The 17,484-nt window shown below is 51.8% G+C and overlaps 1 protein-coding gene across 6 annotated transcripts in view; it reads left to right on the plus strand.

The window, feature by feature from the left end:
• Positions 1-17,484, plus strand: part of RNF220 (ring finger protein 220) — a 220,625-nt gene that overhangs the window by 77,347 nt on the left and 125,794 nt on the right. For 4 of the 6 annotated variants that reach the window (XM_048312572.1, XM_048312577.1, XM_048312573.1 and 1 more), the window contains exon 3: positions 12,561-12,635. The exons of the other annotated variants lie outside the window; for them this stretch is intronic. In XM_048312572.1, the coding sequence (XP_048168529.1) occupies positions 12,561-12,635 (75 nt within the window). The remainder of the gene's footprint in view (positions 1-12,560; positions 12,636-17,484) is intronic. 6 annotated transcript variants of the gene reach the window in all.

The raw sequence follows: 17,484 nt of genomic DNA on the forward strand, positions 1-17,484 counted from the left end.
AGAGGGCAACCAGGACAGGGAGAGGTGCTGTGCCTTCCCAGGGTCACAGAACCCCTTGAGTGACAACAAACCTCAAAATAAAGCCCTTCTGTCCTGATAGCCATCAAACCACATGGCTTCACAACTGCTCTGCAACACTCCTTTCGTGTGGGCGCTCTGCTTCCTGTGCCAGCAGTGCTGGGTCAAACACAGCTTCACCAAAACTTTTAATATTAAGAAAAACACCAAGACTTGTGGTCTGAGTTATGAGTGGAAGTTTAGGTTTGTTCCTTTTTCTAGTTTTGTTTCTTCAAAAAAAAAAGGAAACACACCTTTGAATAGTGAAATCAGAAAATAAGGAAGCAAAATGTTTCCAAAAGAAGGGCTTGCTTGTTGTGAGCGCTGCCTGGTCATTATTTTTGTTTAGTGTAAATAGTAATGTCTATACATATACATTAGTTATGTAAAGACACCTGATATCCAATCTTATATACACTACCCAAGCACTAGCTGTGCAAGGCAAGTATAAAAACCACCTGTGCAAAGGCAAGGGAGCAGAGCAGGGAGCAGATGCCTTGTTCTAGGTCTAGAGCTGGAATTGTAATTTGCTGTTGCTAACCTGCTTCTTTCCAAGGAGGCGAGACAGAGCATCCAGCAATCCAATCTATTTCTTAGGTAATGATAAAATGGTGTCAGTGATATCATGGCCAATGATAAAAGTAAGAGGAAAAGGTCGGTGTAGATTATTATGATTTTCTGATGAGGAGGGCAGAAGCCAATAGGTGGCTAAATCAGACTGCAATTTTTTTCTCAGAAAAGGTGAGTTTTCCATTCTGGAAATTTTCATTCTGGAGTCTTGTAGGATATGCTGGCCCTCTGGTTTTGACTAAGTGGGAAAGTGCTTCCACTCTGTTGCTGTTTCCTATGAAAAGCAAGGCTGTGTGAGCCAGCAGCCCAAGGAGACAGCATCTTCAGGACTCTGCCTGTATTGCTTGCAGGCCACAGGGTGAAGCAGGAATAAGAGCACAAGACAGCTGCTGGCAGCTTTTGGGTGAGAGAAGGCAGTGGCTGCTGCCAAGCCAAGATGATGTTGGCACTGCCTGTGCTTGGCAGCAGCAGGATGACCCCGTGTCTTGCTCTCACGCCGCTCTGTTGAGTTTCACTTGGAGCCCAGGCTCCCCCTAGGCTGGTATTTGGGTGTTTTGCCTAATTGCTTCCTTGGGTCAGATGAGACATCTGTATCCCTGGGAGCAGGAAGGACCCAATGCTCCCTGTGTGCATCACTTCACATTGCTACTGAGAGAGCCTTGATACCACGGATGAGGTTAGTGAGCCAGGATGTCCCACACATCCTTGGTGCTGTAAATTACATTCTCCATCCTCTGCACACCCATGCATGTGCCACATGTTCAGTGTGCATGTCAGTGCAGTCATTGATAAAGATTGGGATCCTGGGATCACCACAGTGACCTGTGTTCAGGGGCAAGTTGCCTGAGCTTGGCAGAAGAAGATATCTCAAGGCCCTTAGCAGGTCAGGAAGGTAGGACATGATGCTGAGGGAAAGTGAGCCCATGGATGGTGGGATGCAGGGGTAGCCCTGCTCTGTGGGGTTAGAGCCTTCTCCAGCAGGAGGTCAAAAAGGCAAAGTTTCTTGGGAGGTGAATTATCAGTGGGAGCAATATCGTCAGGTCAAACACATTGGTGCTGGGGTAATACAGTTAAGGTGCAGAGCCTTGGAGGGAGCCCGGCCGAGGAGTGCAGCATTAAAGCAATGAGCCCAGCTTAATCTGCCCCAAGTGAGGGCAGTAGGGTCTTTAATATTGTGTCAGGCTCGCAGGCCCTTGTTGGCGGGTTATTCTTCATGGCAGCTAATGCCACTGGGCTAACTGAATTAGCCCCTCCTTCCGCGGGGTGAGCATGGGGTTGCCGGGAGGGCGATCGTGCCTCGCAGCTGCAGGGAGAGCGAGTGATGGCCTGGAAATTCAATCAGGTGAGGAGCCATTGCCACCCCCGAAGGACAGGGAGCAGCCTGATTGGGGAGGAGAGCCCGGATGGGAATGCCAGTGACTGGCTCCATGCGGCCCCTGGGCAGGATGTGCTCCAGGGATTGTTCCCTGCTCTGGATGGCATGGAGTGCTGTCCTGCAGTCTGCTGCTCTGCATCCATCAGCCTTCTGGGAGCACTTCAGTGGAGAGTTCATCCATACCTCTCTGCTCATTTCCGACTTGCTCTTGGCTAGGTGCCATATTCCCTTGTACATCCATAGGGAACCATGGCACAGGGACACACTGGGTGGGACATGCAGTGTGTCTCCAGCCAAGCTGGGCATCCCTGGGGTCCATCCTCTGGCGAATTTGCAGCATTTCTATTTGACTGGAGGTGAAGGTTGACCGGATGGCCTGGCCCAAGGAACTGGCAAGTGGCCTTCTTTCTGGCTTTGCTGTTGGGATGAGGGGCTCCCCAAACGAGCCACTGAGTGATTGCATGATCCTCTTTGTAAAGCCCCGAGGGAAGTGCAGCTAAGGAGGACAGCTAAGGGGCTGGGTACAGCAGTGGCCTATCAGGAGTCCCCCGTCTAGACTAATTTTCTGTCCTTAATACACGGAAGGAAAAAAGAAACTCTGAACCTTGTAGGCATTTGCTTGTTGTCCTCAAAATGGATTACTGCTTTTTTTCTCTCCCTGTCCCAGCAACAGCTTTCTTCTTCACATCTGATTACAAGCACACTCCTGGCGGATCCTGCAGCACACCCTGAGTGGGTGATGGTGGCCCTGTCCAGCACTGCCTGGATGGTGCCGAGCTCACCTGTGTGCCTGGGGTCTGGAACGGCCTGCACCCAGGTGGTGACACGTTGTCAGCCCCAAAGGCTGGAGCGACTGGCAGAGGCCACAGAGAATGCTGTGGTCTCAGGGACTGGGACAGCAGAGCCATGGCAGAGGGTTGCTCCCTTCCCATAGGACACAGTGCCTCACCCCGCCACACCAGCCCTGTCTGTCGCTGAAGCCCCTGTCCCTTTGCCCCTGCCACCAAGGCAGACACAGTCTCCTTTGCTTCCCCAGGTGCCCCTTTGATCTTCAAACCTGCCCCATCTCTCTCTATCCCCCCTTCCCTCACATTATTATAAATGGAGGTTTTGGCTGCCTTTAAATAGTCATATCACTCAGACAAGCTCATGTCAGCCATAAATTTTACAGTAATGATGATTTTCTAAGTGGGTTGACTGGAGCTATTTCCGCTTCAGCCTCAAGTTACTGCACATGTCCCCCCCAGGGTCTGGCAGCCTCATTTGTTGTCCCCCTAATTGTCATTTCTCCCATACTCACTTGGGCAGAAGCTGGAAAGAAAACTGACTCTGCTGCTGGCCCTGGCCCGCTTGGTTTTCCCACCTGGGAGGGGGTTTGGGAGGAGGGGAGAGGGCTGCTGGGGTGAGACGGCACTGGCTGCCTCTAACGCAGGCAGGGGCAATGGCTGCAGAATCCCAACATATGGATGCCCTTACTTCTCGCCGCTCTCCCCCCTCCCCAGCCGAGTGAAACCAGCCCCGACGTGTGAAAGCTGTAATTGCAGGTAATCCTCCAGCACTGCGCATGGTTTGAATTTGGCAAAGCAGGAATGTGGAAGGGAGAAGGGGAATTACTGCCCAGACGTGCTGTAGGGCCAACATCTGCACGAGTCATCAGTGCAGATCTGGCTGCAGCAGCCTGCGCTTGTAGCCCAGCCGGTCACTTTTTAGCCCATTGGGTCTGTCTCAAGCTCCCACTTAAGGGCAGGACATGGACACCCTGGTACTGGGAACCTTAGACTGTTGGAGGAATGACTTCCTTCACCTGCTATTGCTGCTGATGTTGAGTGGTCACTCAGACCTGGGGTGCCATAGTTTTTGTATTTGTAAAATAGATTTGGGCTGTCTGAAGTACCACACTCAAGGGTACCCATCTCTATATCTTCTGGAGAGAAGAGTGCCTGTGGCACCCTCTTCCAGGTTTGCCTAAGGCTGGCACTGCTTTAGAACACCCCCAATGAGATGCTGGAGCAAAGGAGCAGATTCCTGCCTCCACATACAGCTGGGATCAATGAAGTGGGGGTCCTTGCTTACCTTCTGTTTCTCCTGAGTGTAGTCCCAAGAGACAGCAAGCTTTCTGCAGCATTTCTGTCTTGCAGGATCTGGCCTTTGCTAAGGAAGAAGCAAAGCAGGATGGGCAAAGTAGGACTCAAATGCTGTCAGTACCAGAGGGTTTTTGTTGGCTCCAGGTGCCCTGGACCCCAGTGATCTGTTTCCATTGAATAAGGATGGAAAGCCTCCATCACACTGACAAGATGTGCTCTTGGTAATTCCTTGCATTTTCTGGCTGTGGCTGGCAAGCTTGTCCTGCACCCTAGGAAGGTTGCTGGGACCAAGGAAGAAGCAGAAAGGGTGGGGGACATGGAATGGCTTGGGGCACAGACAGGGGCTGAGGTCTTGGTGAGGGGAAGCTGGTTTATCCAACGCCTGTTTTCTGTGGCTGGGCTTGATCTGATGTCCCGTGAGAGGGAGGTTAGAGAGACAGGCAAGTAGCTGAAGATCCACCTGCTGCTGTGCTCAGGGTGAGGGCTGGCCCTGGGGAGCGCTCTGATTGTCTCATCCCTGATTGTTTCAAGCCTGCTCTGTCTCCTTGACAGAAAAGACCTGCTGAACCTTCTCATCCTGACCCTTCATCTCTGAGGTTTTGTTTGGAATGTGCATTGTCAGAGTGCAAATCCTTGCTGCCAGTGAGCCACAATGTGCTGGGGGCCTTTAAGCAGCAGGTGTGTGTTGTGCATCTCCTCACAAATACGGCTCAGCACCGTCCCTCATAAGGAGCCTGCTTGGGGCTGACCCGGGAGCAAAAGCACCTTTTGGTCAGTCACTTACACTGCTCCCTGCTCTCCCAGCCCTCTGGAAAGCAGTCTGACCTCATTCAGTGAGACAGCAAACACAGCCTCCTCCCAGGCAGGCGGATTCCCAGATAACCCCCCATCTTTCTGATGGTAGTGCAGGCTTCAGAAGCATTGTCTCTTTGGAAATTAATTTTCCTGTCGATTTCCTTATTTCTCTTAATTGATGAGGGGCAAGTCTTAGGCACGTTGCCAGCGGCACCAGCCACAGCCTCCCGTAGGTATCAGTAGAGCCAAAAGCACTAGTGCTGAGGGTTGGGGAGTGTAATGAACTCTCAGAGGACTCGTTGCAGCTCAGCCCGTGCTCTAGATTAGCTGAGGAATCATCTGGCCCAGCTATTAACTGTCCCATTTAACATCATAAATTATTAACCTAATTTTGAGGAGGGTCGGTGACGGATCACGCTGATTTTGTCCGCTTCTCTACAGCCTCTCAAACAGCCTGCTGGCGTGGAGTAAGCCACGGGCAGGGACTGAGGGTCTGTGCCTCCAGTGAAGGGGAAAGACAGGGCAGCACAGCCAGCTGGCTGCAGAAGGACCAGCTCTGGCTCTTCTCCCAGTCCAGTGGAGAGCTCAGCCTGAGCAGGGGGAGCCCCCAGAATGTAAGAGTTGCCCCAGGGAGGAGCAAAGCCACCCACTCCCCAACACATCTGCACTCATGTGGGGCACATCTGCGCCCCTGTGCATGGGTGTCCAGGACCTCTGCCCCTTGCTGGGTACTGGTATGTGCTGGCCACTCTCAGTGGAAGTCTTTAGCAGAGGCATTTTGTAGCTAGCTGAAGCTCTCTAGTTCGTATGGCAAAGGCCTGAAGTCAGGAGGTTTCTCTTCCTATTCTTATAGACTGGAGCTTGTTTGAAAAGTTTCCTTCCTGAGAAGAGTTTTAAATAGAATAGTGGGAAGAAAGTGGATTCTTTGGTATAGAAGTTTTAAACCTTTCAGAAGGGTTTTTTAAAGCCAACTGAAGTATAATGAAAATTTAAGGGATACCATCCTTTCTTTCACCTTTGTCTTTCTTTGAGAAGAGAGATATGTGCAGGAGGAAGGGGCTGAGAAGTGCGCTCAAACCAGCATTTCTTTTTATTGAGTGAAAAAATTTTGAAATCATTTGGTCTGTTGAAAAAAACATACAAACCTGAAGGAGAGCAAGCTCTGAAATCCTTGTAAAATGCCTCTTTCCTTCTGGCATCACCAAAAGGACTTTTTGTTTCCCTGCAAGCAGCTGTGCTGCTCGGTGCTGCCTGTCCGTGGTGTGCGAGCGCATGGCCCTGGGCTGGCCTTATGTGTGTCCCCAGGCTCTGTCCCAAAACGGGCATTTGGAAGTCAGCATTACCCCCAGTCCCACCCCGCTTCAAGGCTGTACAAGCTTCAGTGGCTGTAGGACCAAGCATCACTGCCACACATCTCCCTGAATGGAGGTGCTTGGGGTCAGGATTAGCAGGCTGAATTGGTGGTAAAACACATCCCAAAAAAGCCCCAACACAAGCACAAAGAAGTGCTTTTGGTTGTGGTGAGAACATGGAAAAGTGTCAGAGTCTGTATTAAATTAACAAGAGCCTGTACCACTAACCTACTGATCCCTGAGTACCCACCTACTAACCACAAGTGCCTGTAGCTCATCGTGTGCTTCCTGCCATTCTTTCCCTTAAAGAGTGAAACAGGGAGTCCTGAATTTGCAGACTCACAGCACTGGTGCTCTCCTTCTCCCTGTACTTGATGTCAGGCTTTACACACATAGAATTGAGGAGGAAGTCGCCTTTGCCAGAGGCCTGAACCTCATTGTGCACATGCAGTACAGACCCGCACAGGACTGATGGCCAGCACACAGATATAAAATACAGCGCCCTGCCATAAAACATGCACCGCTAGTCTATATATTTTGCAATCCCTTTAAAGATTTTTTTTTTCTTTAAACCCCTCACCCTAGCTCCCTCCCCGTTCTCCCCCCAAAAAATTATTATAAAGAATTATTGCCATTAGTACGACTTTCCCAGTGAAAGGAGAAAATCGCCTCATTCATAATTTATACCCTCAATTACTATTAATAAAGAAATATTTCAGCAGAAAATCGCCTGGGAAAATTACACGTAACATTGCATTAACATTCTATTTGAACATTTTCATCACATTTGTTATAGAGTTAATAAGAGGGATATGCTCCCCTGACTTCTTCATGAAATTATGGGCTGCCTATGATAGTTTAATCTTTTAGACTTTATATAATATATTCACTTTACTAATTGAGCTATCCAAGGAGCAGTTAGGGATGTTCTTAAACGTGGAAGACAAAGTAATCAGGGCCGTGACTTCCTGACAAGAAGATCTTCTTCCGGAGATGAGGAGCTGCACGTGTGAGGGGCACACACGTATGTGTTTGTGTGCAGATGTGCCACTCCATTAGCCCTTCCCTTAATGTCCTGCCTGTATTTCGAAGTGAACATGAATGAAGGGTGGCGGCGATTTTCTGACTTGTGAAATATTCCCCAAAACTTCCATTTGTATTTCAGAGTGAAAGGGGGTCTGGTGAACTTGAGCAAAGTATTGTTTTGGGAATAGGAAATGCCTAGCATGGGGAGGGTTCTCCGGAGCAGCCCTTCATGTAGACAAGCCTTTATGCTTAAATTCACCCCCACCCACCATCATGCACAGATCATCTCCAAAACTCTGGGCAAGGAGATGGGCTGGGGTGTACCACCCCTCTTCTGCTCTCCCTGGAGCTTCTGCTTCACCATGTGGTGCCATTCAGGACATACAGTGCAGAAAGGCTTCCCCCCACCCAGGGGTACAAACAAACCCAAAACTGGGTTGTAAGCAAGAAGTGAGGTAGGTGTGAGCAGTGAGAGATAAGGAGGCACTTGGAAGATGGACACCATGACAGTGCCACCACGGGCATTGCTCTGGACAATCTATTTGTCTCCAGAAAATGTAGCAACAGGAAGGTTTTGGTAGCTCTCTCTTCTCCTCCTGTGCGTGCAGCAACTGAAATCTTGGTCCAGACTCAGCTGCTCTTGGACCTTTCCTTGCACAGATGCAGCATTGGGCACTGAGATTTGAGCCCCTCAACCAGTTTAGGAGATGAACTCAGGTCAGGGTCTCTCTGTGAGATCCTCCTTTCCCCTCCATATGCACATGAGGGGCCCCTTATCACGAGCTATGATCCAGGGCTCCTGGTTTCAAGCAGGAGGCTTCCCAGGGCAAAACCAGGCAGTGTTTTGCACCAGGTCTATGTGAGAAAAGGCTGCATCATCAGCTTGCTGGTGGTTGCTTACTCATTAAGCCTAAGTGGATGTAGCCCTCAGCAGGTGCAAAGAGGGATCCATCACTGCAGAGCAGTGGCCCTGCCACTGGGGATGAGGTGAGCTTCTGTTCACTGCCCTGATAAAGGAGACTGCAGGAGCACAAGATGAGCCGCTTCATTTCACATCCACAGGTCTCTCATGTCCCCTCTGCATCCACCAAGACCAGGCATGGACATGGAAAGGGTGACAGGGCAGATGGTGGCACACAGGCTCCTAGGCGAGGGTTCTCAGTCACCCATGAAACCACTCTTGTGACTCCCAGCATCTCCAAACTTGTGGCCAGTGCTGACAGCAAGCCAGAGGTTTAATGAAAAGCTTTCATGTGTTGGGATTCTTTAGAGGGAACTCATTAAACAGCAAATAAGAGCCTGGATGTTGCCAACTGAGTCCTGCCAAAAGGAGCCTCCTGCAGGTGAGGCAGACTGGGATGGCAGGAGACCCCCATGCTGGAGGGCAGGCAGGTGAGGTCCTGTCACTCTCCAGTATGGGGGACTGCATAGCCAGTGCATAGCATCAAAGATGGGAATGAGTGTGGGAAGAGTGCAAGGAGGGGGTTGGCAGTGAGCACCCCTCCTCCAGCTCCCCAAGGTTAGTCTATTCACAAAGCCTTCAACCCATCATGTTTGGCCAGGCTCAGCAGTTCAGACTCCTGGAGCGACACCCAGTTCTGTCACCCAGAAGAGGAGCTAAGCTCCTGCCAGCCTTGCCCTCCCAGCCCATGGGAGCCCATCAGGAAGAGAGGGATGGACGAGTGACAGCAAGAAAAAAAAGTGACTGCAGTGTGAGGTGTGGAGAGCAGAGCATCCAGGCATGGCTGCGTGAGCTGTGCAGCTCCTCTAATGCTTTCATGGTGGAGTACGGGTTGTTCCCAGCTGGCTTCACATGGAATGTGCTGCACCCTCACTGCTGAGCTTGCAACCAACATTTTCCTGGGTGGTGGTTTGCCACCAGCCAGCACCGATGGAGGCTGTACGCACCTGGATCACCATGGAACTGTGCTGGACAAGCATCAGCCCATGCAAGACCACATCTCCTCATTGCTTCCCAGGTGGGCAGGGGGCCACAGAGCTGCCGTGTGTGCAAGCACACGGGGAGTGCAGGGGGTTGGGCATCTTTCCAGGGACCACATGGGCAGCCTGGGAACTGTGGAGGCCAAGGAAGGTGAGGCTTGAACTGTCCACCCCAGAGATGGCCACTGCCTGGCCCTGGGCAGGATGGACCACACTGTAAACAGGACAAGGCTTGTAAACAGGGCTCCAGCTGGGATAAATTTAGTCCTTTGGGGTTGCAGCCCTGGCGCGGCAGGACACGGTGTCAGGGTATTGTCGAGAGGAGAGAGGGAGAAAGAAGCTGAATAAACAAACACAGCTTGTCCTTTTTTTTCCTTTTTTTTTTTTTGTCCCAGCGTTGTTGTTTCAGCCGGACAATTGCCCTGCAGATTGAGGGAACAGGCTGGAGTTCAAGTGAATTTGGCTTCCAGTGCCTCCCTTTTCACATTGTGTTTTCACATGAGAATGTATCCTGGCATATATGGGGAGAGTGTCCGTAACTGTGTGTGTGGGCAACTCCATGGATGCTCTGCACACACCTTTGGGCTAGCCCACAGGGATAGGGGCTGCTTTGCCTCCCAGGTGAGGCTGAGCAAGTTGGCATCATCTCTCATGCAGGACTCGGCTTTCTCCTTATGCACCAGACTAACACTCATGGGTGTCCAGGAGCACACGTGCAAAGTATGTGTCTCCGTGGGTAGAGCAGCTCTGGCGTCCCTCCACAGCAGAAGGACACTGTAGAGTTGAAAGTCTTTGCAGAAATCTAGAAACAGAGATCAGGACTCGAGTTCCTTTCCTCTTTTTCTGTCATAGGGTTTGGACAAGTCATGTCCCCTTGACAAAATCATCTGTGATCTCAGGAGCAAAGGGCATGGATCTTCTCTTTCAGTCCTGCTGTGTGAGGATCTAAGTCTTTTTCTAAAGGCCATGTTTAGAGGCAGCCTAACTTTCACATCCTAATTTTATTTTTCTCACATCTTTCTCTGACACACATATACACACGCATGCTTCTATTGGAAAAACGATTTTAATACCCATGGTACATTGTCCTGGTGTGATATAAAATCCAATGACATGTGGCATTTGGAAAAGGTCACTTCCCCCATCAGGATTCATTATCCTACCTCAGCCTGGGAAGCCATGGGGTTGCCCCCTCCTCTGCGGACCCCTTGCCCCCTCCCCAGCTACAGGAGGTGAGCAGGGAGAGGGGATGAGGCATTGGGTGGCCATGCCATGGGCTTTGGCAGTGTCAGGCAGTTTCTGCACCGAGGGCTCTTGTTTCTCATTTGATGTCCCTGCCCTTCTGGGTGCCTTAATTTTCCTCCTGCCACAGAGCAAGAGGAGTTACAGGGATGTGCTGCTGGGAAAGCTCTGTGGGGTGCACAGGGCCGGGTTTGGCTTTTGCTTGCCTCCCCCTGCTCACTGCTCCCTGTCTGTTCCTTTCGAGTCAGAGCCAGCACCTGTGGTGCCCTCGCTCTGCATGGTTTCAGAAGAGAAATGCTCCTCTTCCCTGTTTTACTTGTTGAAATTTTTGGCTAGGTTGACTGGGAAGTGCCTGTCTGTGTTGGTGCTCACTGCCACCTAGACAGAACTGAGAAGAGAAAGTGGAGAGGACATGGAAAGCCCAGCTCCTCACCAGCTTCCCCACCAACCATGGAGATGCTCGCAGCAGAGCAGGAGAGACAAGCTGTCCTGGGGTTCTTGAATGTTTTTGCCTTTCCTTGGATTCATTTCTGCTCAGTTTTTCCCAGGACCATCTTTGTCCACCTATGTCCAAGTATATCCACCTCCCCAAGCTGCTTCCAGCCCAACTTGGAGCTATTCCCTGGAAGTCAGAAGGGTGGAGGTCAAACTTGCTGTGGAGGCTGTCTAGGGGTTCTCGGGGATGCAGTCCCTTGCAGAGCAGAGCATGAGCTGTTCCGTGGGAAGGGAACTGAAAGCAAGGACTTTTCCACTTGTCCACTAACTACCTTGGGGCACCTTGGCCAAGTCGTAACCCTGTTCCCCACCTAAAAGGGAGGGGAGAGGTGAGGGTGGGTGCACTGAGCATGCAATGGCCTCCAGGCTTAATGGGAAGGGCAGGAGGTGGGAAAAGGGAGCAGGTTTTACTGGGGGGAGAAGGATTTTGCACTGGGGAGTGGGGTTTAATGCTTGATGAAGATGACTTCTCAGAGTGCTGAGGGTGATGGTGACTGGAGCCCCTTCCTACCACATAAACACCAATGAGTTATGGGTACCCCAGCCTCTAATTACGCAGTCAGCCCCAAATAGGCTGTGTCTAATGAGGCTGACAGACTAATATCTCAAGAGCCCTTAATGTGTTATCATCTCTTGCTGTATGACCTCATATTTATAACTGCTCTGGTGGGAGGTTGAGAAATGTCCTTCTCTTCCCCCAGCCCCCTCCCCAACTTCCCCTCCGCCAAAGCAGCAGCTCTTCAGCCTCATCTGTTAGGATCAGGAGGAGAGAGGTGACTTCTCTCCATCCATCATCAGAGGAGTTTGCACTATTAGATGATTAAAGATATTTTTTATAATATTTGGAAGAGGCTTTGAAATGTCTCTCAAACAGTGTGATTAATGCCTGCTTAACCCTTGCCTGGTCAGGACGGTGTGGTGGGGAGGCAGGTGCATCCCAGGGCAGGACTCCCTGGGCATCTCAGCGGTCACCCAGCCGTTGGGCACCCCAGGCCCTGACAAGGTGTGATTCATGAGCGTGGGGCACCTGCAGGAAGCTCCAGCCTCCAGGCAGTTCCTAATGCACCCGGGGACATTGTGGTTTCTGAGGCTGCAACGGTTGGGGCAGGAGGAAGCACTGTCTGCCCCCTCCCCAGCACTTACACAAAGAGGCCCCAGGGCTGTGCCAGTCCAGGTCTGCAAGCTGAACCATTCCACACTGAAGCTGTGGGTTTCAAGGAAGGGCAAGGAGGGGGAGTGAACAACCCTTGCCCATTCCCAGCTGGCCTGAGCTGGTGGAGTGCTTGCTTTCCTCATTTCCCTTTCTTTTTACTTTGTTGCTCCAGATGAAGTCTCTCCCAAAAAATCGTTGGCATCTTAGATGCTCCAGTAGGATCCACCTTTAAGGTGTTGCGACCTTGCTCTGAGTTTGCCCTGAAGACCCATGGGGCTGGTGGACACATTCACACTAAAATTGGTGTCAGCATTGTCTCGTATCTGCCAAAGGCAAAATTACTTGTGTTTCCTGATATTGGTTCCCATGGGGGAGTGGAGATTTGGCTTCAGATGGGGGAAGTATGCCCATCTCCTTTGATCACAGGCACAATGTTTCATAATCTCAATTTCTTGTCAATTGATTGCCAGATAGAAGCGACAACCAAAGAGGGCCCCAGGCGTCTGCAACTGCCACTCATCGTATGATTTTAACTCTCCCCCTCTGTAAGTTTGCATTATTTTCTTCTTCTTCTTGTTGTTATCTAAAGAAATCCCCCCTCCCTCCCCCTCCAAAAAGCCTCCTAGAAATTCCAACACCCTTGTTGATTTGGTATTCTATGTATAAATAGCTAAGAAGGGTTAATGCATGATTAATAGGTGTTTTATTAAAATGGTTAATCTGTCATTATAGAGTCAAAAGGATCAATAGATTTCTTATAATCATGGCTTAAAATCATCTTTAGCATCAATACTTATGGGCTTAAAACCCTGGACAGGGCCTTTAGAGGACCTGGGGGGTCTCCTGTTAACTCCTTCCAAATCTTTTGTCACCTGAAATGTGACTGTTCAGATGGAGAAAAGCCAACACAGGGCTGCATATTCTGTTGTGGTTACCATCCACCTTATTACTGATGGGTATTAAAATTGCCACACCTGAGTGACAGAAAAGGAAAATGGAAAGAGGGAGAAACTGGGGATGCAGCTGGATAAATGCTCTTTATTGTAACAGTCAGCAGCGCCTGACTGGAGCGAGGCTGGGGCATGGCCTGGCTGTCTCTGATCCATTAGGTGCCTCTGCAAAGCAGCAAACACTGGCCAAGCGTCGCCCATCACAGCCTGGCTCCTTCTCTAAGGAGCACTGCCTCTACCCCAGGGTGAGGTGGGGGGATTCCAGCCTTGCACAGAGGTGAAGCTGTGCGCCTGCTGTGAGGCAGTGTGGCAGTGGCCAGGGAGGACTTGCCCAGTGCCATCCAAGTCACCTCAGCCCCAGGGGCTGCTTTTCTGGCAGCTGGATGATGGTGGGTCTGGTTGACCCAACCCTTTGGGATGCCTGTTCCAAGCTGCTGTTTGGTAACTCCAGTGACACTGTGACAAATCCCAGAGCTGCCGACCCCCAGCGCGAGCTCTCTGCAGGAGGAGGTGCTGTTTAGACAGGCTGACATGCGAGCATCTGAGCCAGCCCAGGCAGGGGGAGTGCAGCCCCCCTCTGCCCCCTCCCTGCCCGACACAGCATCCTCTCCTCCAGCAGAGGAGAGATCCAGAGGTCATGCAGGGGGTCTGTGGTGCAGCCTGGACAGCAATGCAGAGTGCTGCAACAGCGACTGGCACTGGCAAGTGTTTCCTGAGTGATTTTGGGAGCCTTGGCTGTGGATGTTGGCTACACCACTCATACAGTGGAGACCTAGAGTTGCTGCCTAGTGAGCAGAGCAGATATGGGTGTGCTGGGACCAATCCTGGTGGCCTGAAACCCTCCTTGTGTCTCCATTTCTCCCTCCCAGGTGTATTTGTGCCATTATTGTGCAGCCCCTGGCAGTACAAGCCAGCCCAAGGTTGGAGACTCTCACTCAGAGGCTGCTGGGAGCTGGTGCTCTCTGATGATTTGGCCATGCAGAGTTACTCTGCTGCAGCCCCCCCTCCCTCGCTTCCTTGCCCTGCATAAGGGCTCAGCCCCACTCCCCACCAGCTCTGCTCCCTGCCCAGCCCCACAGCCCAGGCCAGCCAGCTGGGTTCAAACCAGTCAAGATGAGATAAAGGCAAATTCACCCCATTACTTTCCCTTTGTCTTCCCTGCCTGTCCTGCACTCAGGCTGGCTTGAACAACTCCTGCTTCTTAAGAAATCCCAAGTCTGCCCCATCCCGCTGGCAGGTGTGTGCCTGGCACAGGGATCTCAGCCTGCCTGGAGGATATAGATGCCTCCACCTCCCACCCCCACCAGTGCTCTGCATGGAGTTGGGCGGAGATTTTCCAGACTCCGAGTCCAACCCTCTCCATCCCTGTCTCATTGCTTATTTCTGGGCTATTATGTTCGACAGGGAGAATTTGTTTCTGTCCCGAGCAGATCCCCGGACAATTTCAAACCTCTGAGGATTTATCATTTTGAGCTTTTGTTTGTGGGTCTCCAGGACCCTCTGCCCCACAGCTAAGCCCATATGTTTCTCTGTCTCCTCCATGGAGCCTGCTGGCCCCCAGGAGCACTGACCCTTCTCTTCCCCAATGGATGTCCAGGCATGCAGCTTCCCCACACCGTGGTCACGCACATGCATGCAAAGGCTTCTGCTGGGGGCAGGATGCTGCAGTCACAGAAGAAGGGGACATGTCCATCCTATCGACCAGGAACGTGATGGCTGTGGCTCTTTCTGGCTTTGCTTTCCAGGGCTGCCAAGGGAGGTGGCCCAGGGCAGAGCACACTGGGCTCCCAGCACAGGAATCCCCTTAGATCATGTTCAGCCCACCCTGAGACTGATGTGCAAAGCCTGGGCTTCTCCCCTTGCAGCCCCCAAATTGCATCCCTGCTTGCCTCTCTGCTCTACAGCAGCTAAGCAGCTGGGAGAGCTGGGCACAAGCAAGGTGTGACCTCCCTCGCTTGTCTCAGGGGTCAGCAGGGACATACCCTTGTGTCTAGTACAGCTGAAACAGCAGCAGCTGCCTGTTCCGAGTGACAACACGGTGACAGTAGGAGCAACTCTTCATCTAAGCAGATGTTCAACTGCCCCATGACCAGGGTGGGGAGCATTTGGGGTCGCTCCCAACAAGTTCAGGTCTATTAGGACAGAGCTATTGACTGGCATAGTTAGCAACTGGGGCTGTGTTTCCAAATCACTACCACTGCTGTGTTAGATGGGACCCCACTTGTCACCAGCCCCCCTGCTCACTCTCATCCTGTCCCGAGGCCACTGTGTCAGTGACAGAGAGCTGCTCTGGAGGGCAGTGGAGTGTGACAGAGAAGGAAAAGGGTGCAGGGCTGGTCCACCAAAGCACCGCCCCTGCAGCCCCATCCCCTCCCTGGCTGCCCACATTCCTCTGCAGCAGCGCCAGGAAGGGGGGGGACCAACCTTTGGCATGTTTATTGACACTCCCTGAGTTCATACTGTGACTCTACAATCTTTCCGTGAGATTATTAAGAATTAATTGATCACTTTTATATTCCCCCCGATACCCGGTGCTGCTTTGCGACAGGCGGCAGGAGGAGGGAAGGGAGGCGGGAGGAGGGTGGGGTGTGTGTAAAAAACACACTGATAAATGTTAATTACTCTTTTACAGCCCTTGTCAAATTCCAGAGCAAGTCGTAAATTCATTAAACTCTAACGGATTAAGCACATGCAGCTTATTTAGTCGCCATAAACAAGATCATTTGGATGTTGATTTTCCCCTTTTTATTGCTGCAGCAGAAAAGGGGAAAAAATCAGATGAGGGAAGCAGTTGGTGGTTACGAGGGAGTCAGAAAAGTTTGGATTTATTTCATATCTTGTTTCCTTGCTCTGTGGCAGCTCTTTGTAGTGTATCAGCCCTCGGGTTGTGCCAGGGCAGCGTCTTGCTGGGGAGTCTGGCCATCCCAGGAACCAAGCAGCATGGACAGCCCTGGGATGGAAGGTGTCCATGTCCTCTCCATGCTCCAGCAATGCCTTCTTAGTGCTGAGGCTCTTAAAGACCCAAGCAAAACCTGGATGAGCAGAAATGGGATGCTTGAAGACCTTTCAGTGATGTTTTTGGTTGTGATGGCTGCTCTGCTCTCAGTCATGCTGGGAGGTCTCCAAGGGTAGGTTGTCTCCAGGAAGGCTCATCCCGGCCTCTGGGATGCAGGAGTCTGCCTTCAGCCACTCTGCAAGGGATTGTGCAGGCCGAGTTAGCGTAGAAGCAGCTCTTCTCATTCTGGGATGTTTCAGCTCATTTAATGCTATCCCCAAAGTGCTGACTGTGCCCAAGTGAGTGAGATGACCCCTATCAAACCCAGCCAAGTGAGAGAGGAGAGAGGGAAGGGAAGCCATGCTGTTGGGCAGGGACATGGTGCCTTTGACTGCTCCAAACACGGGAACGTGGCCCGAGGTCTGCCAACCCGCCCGGTGAGCTTGCCATCCTCTACTTGCCTGTGTTAATAATCCAGGCTGACCTCCTGAGCTGTGGGAGTGGTGGAAGGAGAATGAGAGGAGGGTCATGGAGATTAATTAATACTCAGGACTCTAATTATGAGTTTCTTCAGCATTGGATTTCTAATGAGGAACAGGCACTGAGGCAGCCCTGAGTCCTGCTGCCCCCCAGCTGGCCCTGCTGAAACACCTCCTGCCACCTTGCAGGAGTGGTTTTACTGGAAAGGGACAGCAATTAGCCCCTGGGCACCAGCATCTCCCACTGCAGCTCCGGGGCTCCAGGTTGTGTGTCCAAAAAGTTGCCACACTGCTGCATAACTCTGTCCATGCCTTGGGCTGAGCGTTGGAGACCTGCTGCCGTCCTTAACACGCCCAGCTCCCTGTCTTGGTCCAGTGGGACAAGAGCAGGAGGTGGCCTGGGGGACCAGAGGTCCTTGGTGGGTGTCACAGCCAGGCTCTGTGCAGTGGAGAGTGCTCTGCAGGTCTGGTGCTGGCAGGAGCAGTGGCACGGCTGGTTCTGTGGTGCTGGTCACCCATCTCCAGCAGTGCTGGCCCTGGGACATGGCTCTCCTTCTCCAGCGTCTCCCAGCCTCCGGCAAGGCTGTGCTCACCAGGAGCTGCAGGCAGCCGTGCACTGCAGGCAGCAGAGGGAACTCTAAACACCTCACTGGAGCTTGCTGCCTGGCTGCTGCCAGAAAAATTTCGGGCTTTCACTTCAGAGTCCTCGGCAGCTCTTCACCTAAAGGAGGTGACCTGGGCACTGGAGGGATGGCTGACTTCCTCCCACCCCATCTTAACCCATCTCTGAAACAGGTACACACCCAAAAGGCTGAGCTGTGAGAACATGCCTAACTGCCCCAGCCCTGCTCCCCTCTCCATTTGCTTCTTGAGGGGCAGAGGGAAGGAGAGGAGCTGCCAAAGGGCTCAAATAGGACAGCAAGAAGCTGCCAACCTTCAGAGCCCCATTCCCAGCAAGCATTTGCCTCCC

The sequence above is a fragment of the Corvus hawaiiensis genome, chromosome 9 (genome assembly GCF_020740725.1).
Source record: "Corvus hawaiiensis isolate bCorHaw1 chromosome 9, bCorHaw1.pri.cur, whole genome shotgun sequence".
NCBI lineage: Eukaryota > Metazoa > Chordata > Aves > Passeriformes > Corvidae > Corvus > Corvus hawaiiensis.